The sequence below is a fragment of the Pygoscelis adeliae genome, unplaced genomic scaffold (assembly GCF_000699105.1).
Source record: "Pygoscelis adeliae isolate BGI_AS28 unplaced genomic scaffold, ASM69910v1 Scaffold71, whole genome shotgun sequence".
Lineage (NCBI taxonomy): Eukaryota > Metazoa > Chordata > Aves > Sphenisciformes > Spheniscidae > Pygoscelis > Pygoscelis adeliae.
In genome coordinates, this window is record NW_008824356.1 from 8,349,299 (window position 1) to 8,362,311 (window position 13,013).

Sequence of the window (13,013 nt, forward strand, 5' to 3'; positions counted from 1 at the left end):
AGCAGATGTCCGGGAAGTTGAAGTCCCCCACGAGAACAAGGGCCAGCGATCGAGACACCTCTGCCAGCCGCTTGTAGAACGCTTCATCGGCCTCTTCATCCTGGTTGGGTGGTCTATAACAGACTCCCAGCAGGATATCTGCCTCGTTGGCCTTCCCCCTCATCCTTACCCATAAACACTCAACCATATCATCATCACAATCGTTAAGCTCTATACAGTCGAAACACTCCCTAACATACAGAGCCACCCCGCCGCCTCTCCGTCCTCGCCTGTCCCTTCTGAAGAGTCTACTCTTCAGATGCTGCTTCATGTTCTGAAGCAGCATCCTACTTCTTGAATTTCTCTCCTGTTTTTCAGTTTTCCACTGTTATTTCTAGTGCACAAGTCCTGCTGACTGAAATCTATTTCAACAGACTTTTGTTGCCTTTCTTGTTCTGACCTATTTTATCATCAATGCAGACTTGAAACAGAAGTATTAAAGTCACAAAAATTGCAAACTTCTTTCACAGATGTCACTTTAAATATTGTTAAACTTTTCCCTCATGGCAAATGATAGTGCGATAGACATTTTACAAGTCACCTGTGCAGTGCCAAAAATCCCTATATCAGATCTTCTGAAGGACAGTTCCTTATCTGACAGTAATCCCAGCTCTCTGAGATATCATAACCATATTAAGTCCGTGTGGGAACTCATTTCACTTGACATTGCTGTCTTTTTCCACAGACACAGCCTGCGCTAACCTTCTAATGGCACCATCTCAATTAAGCATTTACTTAATTCGAACAAATCTGTGCTTCGGTACAGCTACTTTTTATGCATAAAGATCAGCTTCTTGTGCTATTTGGGATGTGCTCCTATACCAGGAGGTTGCAACAAAATATCCAAGAGGGCTATCTTATATAACCAGAAAGTAAATAAACATTCTTTCAATTGTTTATAGGTCTGTATGGACATTCTTCCAGCAAACATCCAAAGTCTTTTCAAGACAAAAGGAATCTCACAAAATGTCTAGGTAAGATAACAGATTTTGACAGAGAGAGAGTTGTAGAACCTGCAGTCTTTATACCAAAACCACACATAGATTCTCAAGTACAAGGCCATGGAGAGTGCTTGATTTGAAACAGACATGCAACTATGCCTGTGTCACCACCTCAGATGTCCTCTGGTTTTTATACTGGGGTGGAAAAGACTCCCTTTAAAGGTAAAATTAACGTGCATTGATTATGTTGTGTGGCTCTTAAAAAAGTATTCAGATTCAGCATCAAAAAGGCTCTAAGAATCATAACCTCTAATAAAAAAAAAGTCTGAACTAGTGACTCAGAACAACTGTAGTGACTAGACCTTTATCATCCCACATCTATATACAGGCAATTTTCAAACAACACTGAATATACCGAACAGTACAGATGTAAGAATTTAGATATACGTCCCTACAGAAATGAAGACTTAAGGACACTGAACTGAAAAGAATGTTTCTATCATGAAGTCATCCTGTCAAATTATCAAGATTTCAAGCTGACAATTTATCACCAAGAATCATACAGTAGAATACAAATACAAGGATGGCAGTGTTGGAGGTGATAAACAAATACTCCGAAGCAAAGTGATAAAGGCACTAAGGACAAAAGTTCCTGCACGACTTTGCATAAGGAACTTGTGAGGAAAAAAAGTATTTCCTCCTACCCAACTCACTTTCACCAATGAGAAATCAATTCTGAATTAATCTCATTAGAATAATTCCTAAACACAGACAAGTACTAAAGGATCTCAAAAATCTACAAAAATAGACCACAGTTTCTACACACACTTTAATCTCATGCTTTGCTATGCTCATCATTAGAGTAATTTTTATTCTTAACGTTCATACTAAATTCCCCTTTCTTGCATTTACCTCATTTCACCCATTCTGCCAGCCTCATCAGTGTAACAGTAGACCATTAGGCTTTGAACAAGGGCAAAGGATCCACACCTAGTATCAGAGAGCACAGGTAAATAAGCAGTGCAGAATGTTGCTACCACTAGGCTTTTTCGGTGGTGTGGAAATGCCTGGATACAATGAGTGATTAAGCATGTCGGAATTCTTCAGCCTGAAGAGAAAGGGAATCCTCCGAAAAGCCTCTGAAGAAACTGAACCACCTCCTCCAGGGAAAATTAGGGATGAAAAAGCAGTTAGATTAAAAAAAAAACAAACAACCCTACCACAACAACAAAAAAAAGCCAACAACAAAAAACCAAACCAACACCACCAACAAAAACATACCAAACAAAACAACTGAAAAAAAACAGACCACCACAAAAGTAGCAGTTCCTCTCACAATATGTAATCTATTTGGAGAACTCCTTGCTATAGGACAGGATGATAAAGATATGCAAGTTATAACAAAGACTGGACAAGTTCCAGAAAAGAAATCCACAGAGGGATTAATAAGTACAGAAAGTACAGAGATCAGTTCCAGATCAGAAGCTCCCAAACCACAAGTGATTAGACTCGTATTGTGCAGAATTATCATTTGATGCCTTTCTATTCTAATATCGTTCACTAAACATCCACTTTTTGACCATTCATCATACATGGCTAGATCTTTCCTAACTACATATTTCTTCTGCAAGTTGAACCCTAGCAATTGTTCCTTTCAAGGAAGTCTTTGAGTGGCCTTTTTTATTTTTCCCCCTTTTCTTTTTTTCCTCTCCTCTTTCTGGTTTTCTCTCCATTTGGCCAATGTTCTTCCTAAAGATAATAAGCAGCAATGAGCAGAATATTCCAGCTGAAGTCTTACTAGTCCTACACATGAAAACCATTTCACTGCAGCGTTTGTGTCTTCACCAAAAGAATGACATTAAACACTTCAACTTTCATAGCTTTATTGGATGATAATGTTCTCTACCAACTAAGAGACTTATTCTTCTGGTATTCCCCTTACCACCAACAAACTACAGAAGGCTTCCTTGTTACACTTCACATCTCATTTTTTGCTTCTCTTAGGTCAAAAGTTGTAACATTCAATTTCAAATCTTGAAATCCTACTATAGGAGGTCACAAAGAGCTAGTTATTTTTTTCATTAATGAAAAGACAGTGGTTGCCAGCATTCCAGAGGACTGAGGAGGAAGGTTTGTTTCTCTCATTCAAAGGCATTGAACAGTTGTAGTGTAGCCAGCTGCAGCAGCTATTTTCTCAAGAACTACCTTGGTTAAAACTTACTGAGTTTGCTAATTTCCTGCTACATGAAAGAGAAGAAAAAAATAAGTACACTGAGAAGTAGGCCACAACAAGAAAAACCAAGAGTTTTGCAAGTATCAAGAATTCTTTATCAGATAAACTTACCCTACCAGGCTTTAGGAGAAAGCAGAGCTAGCATTCTAACAAAGACAGCTTGTTATATTTTTTTAGGAAGGCTGACAAGGCAAGCCTTCCTCCACTGATGGATTCTATCATATCAAGCATATAACTGGTACTGATAGATTATAGTCTCTTGAATCCCTGTCCAACTTCATCTAGAGTCAGGAACTTACACAAGTACAATTATTAAGTCTGCTGGTGCCGACAAGTGGTCTGTGCCACCAATATTGTTATCAGTGACAAACAAATCACTAAAGCTCTTAACAGAGCATTAAGTACCAACTCATGCAATTTTAGGGCAAGATGAATCACCTATGGGAAAATAAGGACACACAACACTTGCTCTGAAAAGTCAGCATTGCTACTGATACCACATTAATACTTACACAAAGCACACACTCAAGTCTTATGAGTCAAGAACTACCTACAGGATTTTTACCTCCTAACTACTGGGGAGATTCTCAACTTCTCTTGTTCCTGCAGCAATACGCTGTTTGACTTTCATCTCAATAGCAGATCTCTTTCATATTTAAGTGATATAGACTGCAGTTAGTCTGCTTCCAGCAGATACAGGAGGCAAAAAAGAAGAGACTATCATGGCTGTCCTGCCTTCTCTGTTACATTTGCCACAAAGCCTTCAGAGAAGAGTGCAGCCCAAAGAGACTCCTCCCGTTATGCTGCACGGATGATAAGGATTGAAAAGGACAGGGAGGGAGGGAGGAAAAGGAAACAATATTATTCATTATCATAACATGGGAAAGCTTGTATCTTTCAAAAGGTATCTTCAACAAGTATGATAGCATTCAAACCAACGTTCAAAGTTAAAAAGCAGTTTTCTCCAAGATCATGAATTTTGAAACAGAAAAATTCACCACATACGCACTTGTAAAACATTCACTTTTACTTCAAACAAGTACCTGAAATATAAAACTTGTCTTGCTGATTTCATTATGAAAGGGCAATGTTATAACAACCTATAGTAGCCTAGATAAGATCGTGTTCAGATATGGTGGTACTGAACACCAACACACACATTAAACTAGAAGCCCACATACTGCTTAGAATACTAAATACAAATCATCTTTTCATGTTAGTCACACTCACCGTTTCTTGTCTTTGGGACTCCGTGAGCTTTTCAGACAATTCTTCTAGCGTCTTTCTTAATTCAGCATCAGTTCTCCATAGAAAAATATAGGTTAGACAATACTCTACAGTGCAAAAACTAAATATCAACTGTGATAATTAAGCAGCAACAATCTCCTGGATTTTTATGCTACTTCAATTTGTTCTACAGCCTCTAAATTCCTAGCATAATTAGAGACCTCAAGTGGAAAATTCATGATAAAAAGCATTTCCATTCCTCAAGTGAAGATAACGGAGCATCTAGTTTGAAAGGCTAGGTATCAGATCAAGAAGTACAAAATTATGAACACGTCTACACAGGCCTTTTCAATGGTACTAGTTCCTACTAGGAATTAGCAGACTAATTCCTGTTATTGCTGTTAGACAAAGCACCATATGTTGAGACAGTATGTACTTAAAAAAAACCATTATGGCCTGCATGAGAGCTTGCCTTCAAGAGACTCCAGTACCAAGAACAAATAAGGAACAAAGTTGTAATAAAAGAAATTCCCAAGTCCTTGCCATTCTGCCCATATATAAAAAGGGGGGGGAAGCCACATATACTATACAAATCAGAATTGATGGGTGTTGTTTACATTTATAAATACTGCACAAGATGACATGGAACAAGCAGTTCATAATACTGCTTTCATCTACAAGTTGTGCAATTTCTCACTCTCCCTAAATTATTTTTTTTAAATATAAAAAAACAAAGGAGTTTAAGAATTATTTAAAAGCATAACAATTATTTTCCACACTATTCTTCACATGGAGTTATATTCTGTTTATACCGATTTCTTCTTGAAAGTTCACGACTGATGTCATCTCCTAGGCGAACTTGTTCACTACTGAGATCTCGAAGAGACTGGTGGAAAGAATGCAGCTGTAAATTAAAGTACACAAATTAAGCCAAGGCTTAGGAACCTTTTTTCCTGTGATATTCCAAAAATACATATATACATACACTTTTTAAAATAACGCAGATAAAAATAACCTACAAAATTCCATGAATTGCAGATGAGCCTGCACGAGGCTTGCATGCTTCTAATTCAATCAACCATTCACAACACTTGCTCATTGAATTTTAGTTTTCAGTACATTATTTGCTAAACCAAAGTTTCCCAACTATGTTTTTTTCTATGGTTCAGAGCTTGGTCATTTCGGTTACCTGATACTGCACCATCCTTTTAACCTAATACAAAGCAAGTTGAAAAATCTGAACAGGTGAAGTCACGAGAGATATTTCCTGCTAATAAATGCTAGTATAAGTGAAACAAAGTTCTGCCCAGCTACATATCTTACTATAAAAAGATGTCACGTGAAATTGGAAGTGACCAAGCAGAAAGCTATGATGCATTCAGGAACTGCCAAAGCACTGAGGAAAGGTATTTTACCGTGCCCAAGACTTTACGTACTCTACTACAATGCTTTTTTCAGTGCTTGGGTCGGGGGGGAAGCCCACATCTATTTTCCCTCCATAAAACCTCCCATGTCCCCCATTCAGCAGGCCTGCAATTTATAGTCAAAGTTTTTAAGGAGGCAAGAGTAATAGATCATCTATCCTTCATGGGATAAAAAGCGACAGTTAATCCATCCTACTGCTGTCAACAGCTCAGTGGCCAGGACCATCATTACAAAAAACCCTGATTTATAATACTCCCTTGTTCTATGACTAAGACTTAAACCTGGATCTTCCACAGCCCAGCTGACTGCCCTCAACATTCAGACACAGGCACTACCATCTCCCCTGTGTGACTAACCGGAAACTTCAACCTGACCCAAGGGACTTTGAAAAACACAGCATATTTTCAGAATGTATCAGCCTAAGAAGGAGAGAGACTCAAATGCGCTAAAAGCCCATTCAGCTGGAAAATCACCTTAGCTAGAAGCAGTAAGAACGGGAATAAAGGGACTGTGGTTACAGAAAGAAGAAAAAGCCACAGCTTTAGTTAAGCAATACTGCTTTATCTCTGTCCCAATTTCTACCCATGGTCATGATCAATGACTACTTCTAGTTCATCATTCCTCAAAGCACTATACTCTTCTTGCAAAATAGTTAATGATTGAATAAAGCCACGTTCACTCACTGAAAAGCAAGAATAAGGAATAAACCAGCACTTATCATCAAAACAGGAAAAAAAGCTATTTGCTTACATAGTTACTTAATATAAACTAGGAATTTTGTATGTATTGCAGGAAATCCCTTGAATAAAATTTCTAAGATATTTATAGACTATTTAGAAGTAGTCTAAAATATTTCTAAGCTTTTTGGAAGCTTAGGAGGAAAGACTTCCATGTAACATTATTTCCTTCCAAGGATTATGTTCCACACTAACCTTGGGGGAGGAAAGAACAGGAGGAGAAGTAGACTGAAAGGACAATGAAACAGGGTTAAATAGCAGTCTAGGAATTTCTGTAGCACTCAGACTTCCCAAAAAGTCAACTGAGAGAATGTATTGTGGTTAGGTTTAAAACTAATTATTTGGAAGTTGAGACTGATTTAATAAAGTCAACATGAACACCTCACAATCAGCTTCTTTAATGTTAGTCATAATACATTTCTCCTGGACAAACTAGTCCACACAGAGGGATTCACTCAAGCAGGTCGAGCCACTCTGTCCGAAAGAGCAAGAACAGGTACCAAAATCTCCTCTCTATCTGTAGGATATAGAAAGCCTATAATCTTATCCATTAAAGTAATTAATTTTTTTTTCTGAAGAGTCTGCAAGTAGACACAAGTTGAGGGGTATGAAAATTACCAGTGCCATACACATCCTCTCCTCCTCGCATCATCTGCCTGAAGTACAGGGTCAAATTATCCTACTCATAGATCAGACCTAGAATTAAGATGGAGAACTAGCTGGCTCAAAAATCAATCTAGGCTACACTGAAGTAAACAGCAAAAGCACCAAGATCCTGTGCCATTAACTAAAGCAGAACAATCCCCTTTATAGCCACAATGGACTTCAGCATGTAGGTGAAAGAAAAATAATCTCTGAATATGTGATTAACATTCTCATATGTGGCCTAAAAAGTACAGAGATTATTTTCATACGCTCCTTTTGATATCGCTACCATCTGCATCTTTTTATCTATAATGATAGATTTGCACGAAACTTTATGACACTGACAGATACAAGAGGTAACTGCTTAATGAAGAATGTCACACAACATTGAAAGCACACTTCATAACATTCTTAGCTGCATCATCAGAATAACCTCATTTGATGTAAAAGCAAAGAGCCTGGTGACCACATATTGCCTATTTGGGGAAGCAACTCCCATTAGTGCTCTGTACCTGGTCCAAATTATCTGCCTCATTGACAAATCGAACACTTGCAGATCTAGACCTTCGATGTTTATTGCCCTGTGAGTCTCCATAATCCCTGAGAGTAGAAGTAGGCAGGAAGTGGCGCTTCCCTTTATGAGATAAGAGATAAAAAAATAAGTAGGAAAACAAAACTCCGTACAGGAAATTTTTCATTTTGCTTCATGAAAAACGTGTGTTTCATCTTGCCAATATCCTTATAGGCCACATTACAGACAAAACAACTACCAAAGTTACATAAAATGCACAGGCACACTTCTTGTTTAGCTCTTCCCAGGATTCTTCTTCAGTTTAAATATTTCTGGAATACATGTATGTGATAGCTAAGAAAAAGGTTTCCTTTGTTCCTCCAAGGAATAAGTAGTTTTTTCCTCAAATTTTATTTGCTCAAGCAACAGCTTTTCCTCCACCTGGATCTATTATAGCTTCAAACTACAGTACTTCACAGCTTTTACATTAGAAAAATGAAAGTTTTAGAGTTTTCTGCTAAAATACATTAAATGCTACTCCTGGGAGGAATACTCCTCCCAAATAAGCCTCTTCCTAAAATGTAATGAATTTTCAGAAAGACATACAAGAAAAAAACTGCTTTTCCGTAGGTTATACATTGGTTCAGTTTTTTCTTTTCCACTGAGCCTTACATAGTTTCATCCACACATCCATAATCTTATGCATTTAAAATTTAACTTTCCTTTTCGCTATGAAGCAAGCTTCAGAAGCTGCAATATCTTTTGGATTTAGCTTTAACTTGTATGTACCTACAACTCATGCAGTGGACAAGGAATTTTCTCTGTTGAAAGAATCGATGTTTCATTTAGATCTCTCGGGATATCAGCAGAAAAGACTATGTAACAGAAAGCTACAAGAATTTACCAAATGAACAACTGCATAACTTAATGCAGGTCTCCCAGATTTCGAAACTGAATTTCTTTGAATGATGACTTTTCACGCCACTATCTTTACATATTTTTCTTCTTAATTTCCTCTTTCCATACAACAGCTATATGACATAATTTAAGTATACTCAAGCACCTTAAGTATTTTACCTGACACTCCTTCTCCATCCAGATCACTAGGGTATAAGCTTGAGAGAGAAGCACTTCTCATTCCAGAGTTTCGGGTTAATCGTTGGCTCCTTAATTGACCTATAGACTGTTCCAGTGTTTCTTTTAACTGCAGAGAAATTACAATTTACTGAAATATGAACACAGACTGATTAAAAAAACCATGCATGTAAAAATACTATTTTTCAAAAAAGTCATTAAGAGAATCAAAACTATTTTTAAGCCAAGTATAGCTAGGAATTAATAACAGCTTTTCTTCAATATCTTGTATGTCATATTCCCATAACTATAGCAAAACATGTTTCCGACATTGTCATCTTCAAATATCAAGTCTCTTAAAACAGTCGTTTAACACACCAGGAAAACTCAAAAGAAAAGTAGGTCTCCTACAACCAAAATAAGACCTATTTGCCAGCAATGCTCAATAATAGCCCTGCAAAATCCAGAAAACAACTTCAAAGAAATATTTTTTGTTGGAGTTTTTCTACCAGCCCTCCCTGGAATCAATTTGACATATGGCTATCAAATTTCACTAAGCGGCTTTACATCAAGCCCTACTTTCAGTAGTTACACTTCCAGAAAAAGGCAGCCATTCTCAACTTAAGAGTTCAGAACTAAGTTCCTCATTTTTCAGACTTGCGCCTTATTTTCCAAGATTGCATTTGCTAACTTTGGTTCTTAGCCACGTGCTTTTGTCATACCTTTATTTGACAATCCACAAAACATCAATTTCTAAAGGTTCACCTTTCCTCTCCCTAACAGAGTCTTGTACACAATGGTTCAATTGCTGCTTTATTCTTGCAGAATTGTATACACTGTGCTGGGTTTGTCTCTGGGCAGCACTTTTTTCCCAAAGCATAAAACACTACTTTATATCTTTTCTGAATCTTTCAATGCTTGTTTAGGTTCTTTTTAAAGTATTATGTTTTCATTATATGGTATTATTAAAGCAACTTCATTATCACTAAGAAACTCTCAAGCCAAAACCCTTACAGATTTTCTAATGCTTTCTCAAAAAGACAGAGGCTACTTGAGGGAAAAAGATACAACAATGCATGTATGTAACAAAAGATCACTTTGTATTCAAAAAGCTAAAACTTAAAAATCATGGAAATGCCAGAGGATCAAAGAAAGAACAGCAATAACTCAATTTTCAAATCTAACTTGACTCTGTCAAAGACTTATCTTGCATCTTTAATAAGGCAATAAAAACTCTGAATTAAGCTACAGGTGCTCAGTTTGCATGCTTTAGCTTTACAGCACTCATTTTCGTCCTTTCTACATGAAACCAGACAGCTGGATTTTTTAATTATTTTTATTTTTTTAAACAAAGAGCCATGACATTGTCCAGAATTAACAACCTTACTCTTCAGTCTGTTTCTTTAGAACAGAACAATGGCCAAAAAATTGTTTAAAAATTTGGAGTTATAATTTACATTATCAACATCATCATATTTTAAGGTATTTGTGTTCTCTTAAAAAACAACTGAATTATTAAAACAATGAAGAGAGGCTAGTGACAGTAGAACAGAGATATTAAAAAACACAAATCGGAATAGAATATCCTTAATATTCACCAATCTGAATTCCATTCCTCAACATCTTATCTATAAGCTGTTTAAATCCCATCAAAACAGTGCCTAACGTTTTGGTCCTTTCCCATTTCTTTTTTGTTTTGTTTTTGTCTTTTTTTTAAAATTTATTTGAAGAAACAAACATCAGTGCCATCAGAAAAAATAAAATAAAAAAAAAAAACGAACAGATACCTCTCAAAGGGTAATTACTTTTAAACTTCTTCAAAGCCTCACATGACCAAAAAAACCCACCCGAAAACATTCTCTCCTCCCTCCTCCCCATCCCAAAGAGTGGAACGGAACCTTTTGTCTACTGTTCTTGTCCTCCAGGGACATAATGAAATCACAGACCAACAGTGAATTCAAGAATAACATTGCTCTGGAACAGAGCACATATGGAGAGTACAATGTTCCCACCCACTAGAGAATCAACAATAGCAACAATGAAATAAAGTTCTGAGCAGCAAACCTTCCTGACCCTGTAAGTTAGGTAGCAAGTTTTGCTAAGTAACGTAGCAAGTTTTGCATTGATTCAGTCAGACACTGGGCACCTCAAAGTGGGGTAGTGAGACTGATTTATAAATTAGAATGGAAAAGAGCTCCTTAGCAGCCCAGCAGTCACCAATTCATAAATGCAAAGATGCTATACAATGGTCTGAAGAAAGTCTTTTTTAAGGAAAAGATCACAAAGAACTCAGGAGTCGGACATTACAATATTCAGCATAACTGACAGAACCTAAACACATATTCCATTTGGAGCAAAATATTCTTATCTAAACAGTCTTGTCTAATATGGCAGAAACGCTTGACCAACTATCATTGTGAAAAAAAAACCAACACATCACCATCCAAATGAGAAATTTATTCCAGTTTTTCTTAAATATTTATTGTAGAAGGAGAACAGATTCACTACTTCCTGATTGCAGCTGCTTCTTCCCACACACCAAATACATACAGCATCTTTCCTATGCAAGTGGAAACTTCTGCTTCAGAAAGGGAACAGGAACTCAGTGAAACATGTTATCTTTACTAAGACAACTGATTTTACTCTATTATTTAAAGCTCAAGCAGGAGATGATTAGAGTCTCTAGATTTCTCCTCCGCTTGAGCTATAATCAAAAGCCACCTAGCACGACTAAGAAGAATAGACATTAAGTCAAAACTAAATTTGAGTGGTGTCTCGCTCACCTTGGTGTTTTCCTAATAGAAAATCTTTCCAGAATAATGATATTGAACTACATTTGGTATCAGCATTTGTTAAAACCAGACAACCTTAAATGGTTCCAATGCCCACCAGAAATTCCACAAATTCAATACCTAAGTAGAGCTTATAAAGACACAAACAGCATTCAAAGAGAAGAAAAAAATTATTATGAGGCATACAATATCACCAATGACTTCCACGCAGAGCTTGTGCATACTGATTTAGAAAGCAAGCTATCTGAAGAAAGCAAGCCTTCTTTTCTACATATTTGCTTTTTCTCTCTCTACCCTCACATGCAAAATATCCCTACATCTCCTATGTATGTTTCAAGACAGCACCTGCTGCAGTTTGTTTGTAACCAAGATATAAACCTCTCTTGCCCTACCAGCACTAATTTGTTTTACCTCCTCTGTCCAGACACCTGTTTTCAAACTGGTAGAAGCTTGATATTTACAAGAATTTCACCCCTTCTGCAATTTAGAGAAAGCCTGTCAGCAGATTCAGAAGCTGTTGTAGAACGACAGGAAAAAAAATGTATGATCACAATCTCATTCCCTGCTGTAATTCAGCTTTTATCTTATCACTTATTCATGCAAAAGAAACATGTTCCCTACTACTCTATTTCAGCTGTGCACCTTGTACTTGGCATAATCAAGTATCATAACATAACAATCTATTTGGTGCTTATAAACCAGAAAAGTAATGAAGCTACAAAACCTGCCAGAGTTTCATTATATAACATATTACTATAGCTTGATTTAGATTGCTCAAATAAATATGAGAAGTTTCTGTTTACATCTACTTAACTCTTGATATATTCTGTCCGTTACTACCAAGTTTTCAGCTATGAATGCTATTAGCAGAAAAGTTTTAAGAAGTTAAGATGAACTGAAAGTTGCTCACAGTTGCTATTGCTTCGGTTTGTTCCTTGTTGTATTCTCTGTATTGTCCTAGCAAACGGTCAACATATCTTAGATTTCTGTTGGTATCCTAAAAAAAAAAAAGTTTGAGGAAGAAAAGTCAAAACAGAAACCTCCTCTAATCAAACATTACTGTTGTCTTTATTTATTAACTTTATTATTGCCTAACTAACCTAGTGGCCTTCTATGATGGAGTGACTACATCAGTGGACATGGGAAGGGCTACAGATGTCGTCTCTCTGGACCTCTGCAAGGCCTTTGACACGGTCCCCCACAACATCCTTCTCTCTAAACTGGAGAGGAATGGATTTGATGGGTGGACTGTCCGGTGGGTGAGGAAATGCTTAGATGGTCGCATCCTGGCCTGTATCAGAAATAGTGTGGCCAGCAGGAGCAGGGAAGTGATCGTGCCCCTGTACTCAGCACTGGTGAGGCCGCACCTCGAACACTGTGTTCAGTTTT

General features: G+C 37.1%; 1 protein-coding gene across 1 annotated transcript in view; it reads right to left on the bottom strand.

The window, feature by feature from the left end:
- The window catches only part of CEP128 (centrosomal protein 128kDa), a 132,088-nt gene that overhangs the window by 116,020 nt on the left and 3,055 nt on the right, over positions 1-13,013 (bottom strand). The window contains exons 2-6 of the mRNA XM_009319514.1: positions 12,535-12,621; positions 8,836-8,962; positions 7,760-7,881; positions 5,253-5,344; positions 4,444-4,516 (exon numbers count right to left, since the gene is read on the bottom strand). Coding sequence (XP_009317789.1) covers positions 4,444-4,516; positions 5,253-5,344; positions 7,760-7,881; positions 8,836-8,962; positions 12,535-12,621 — 501 coding nt within the window. The remainder of the gene's footprint in view (positions 1-4,443; positions 4,517-5,252; positions 5,345-7,759; positions 7,882-8,835; positions 8,963-12,534; positions 12,622-13,013) is intronic.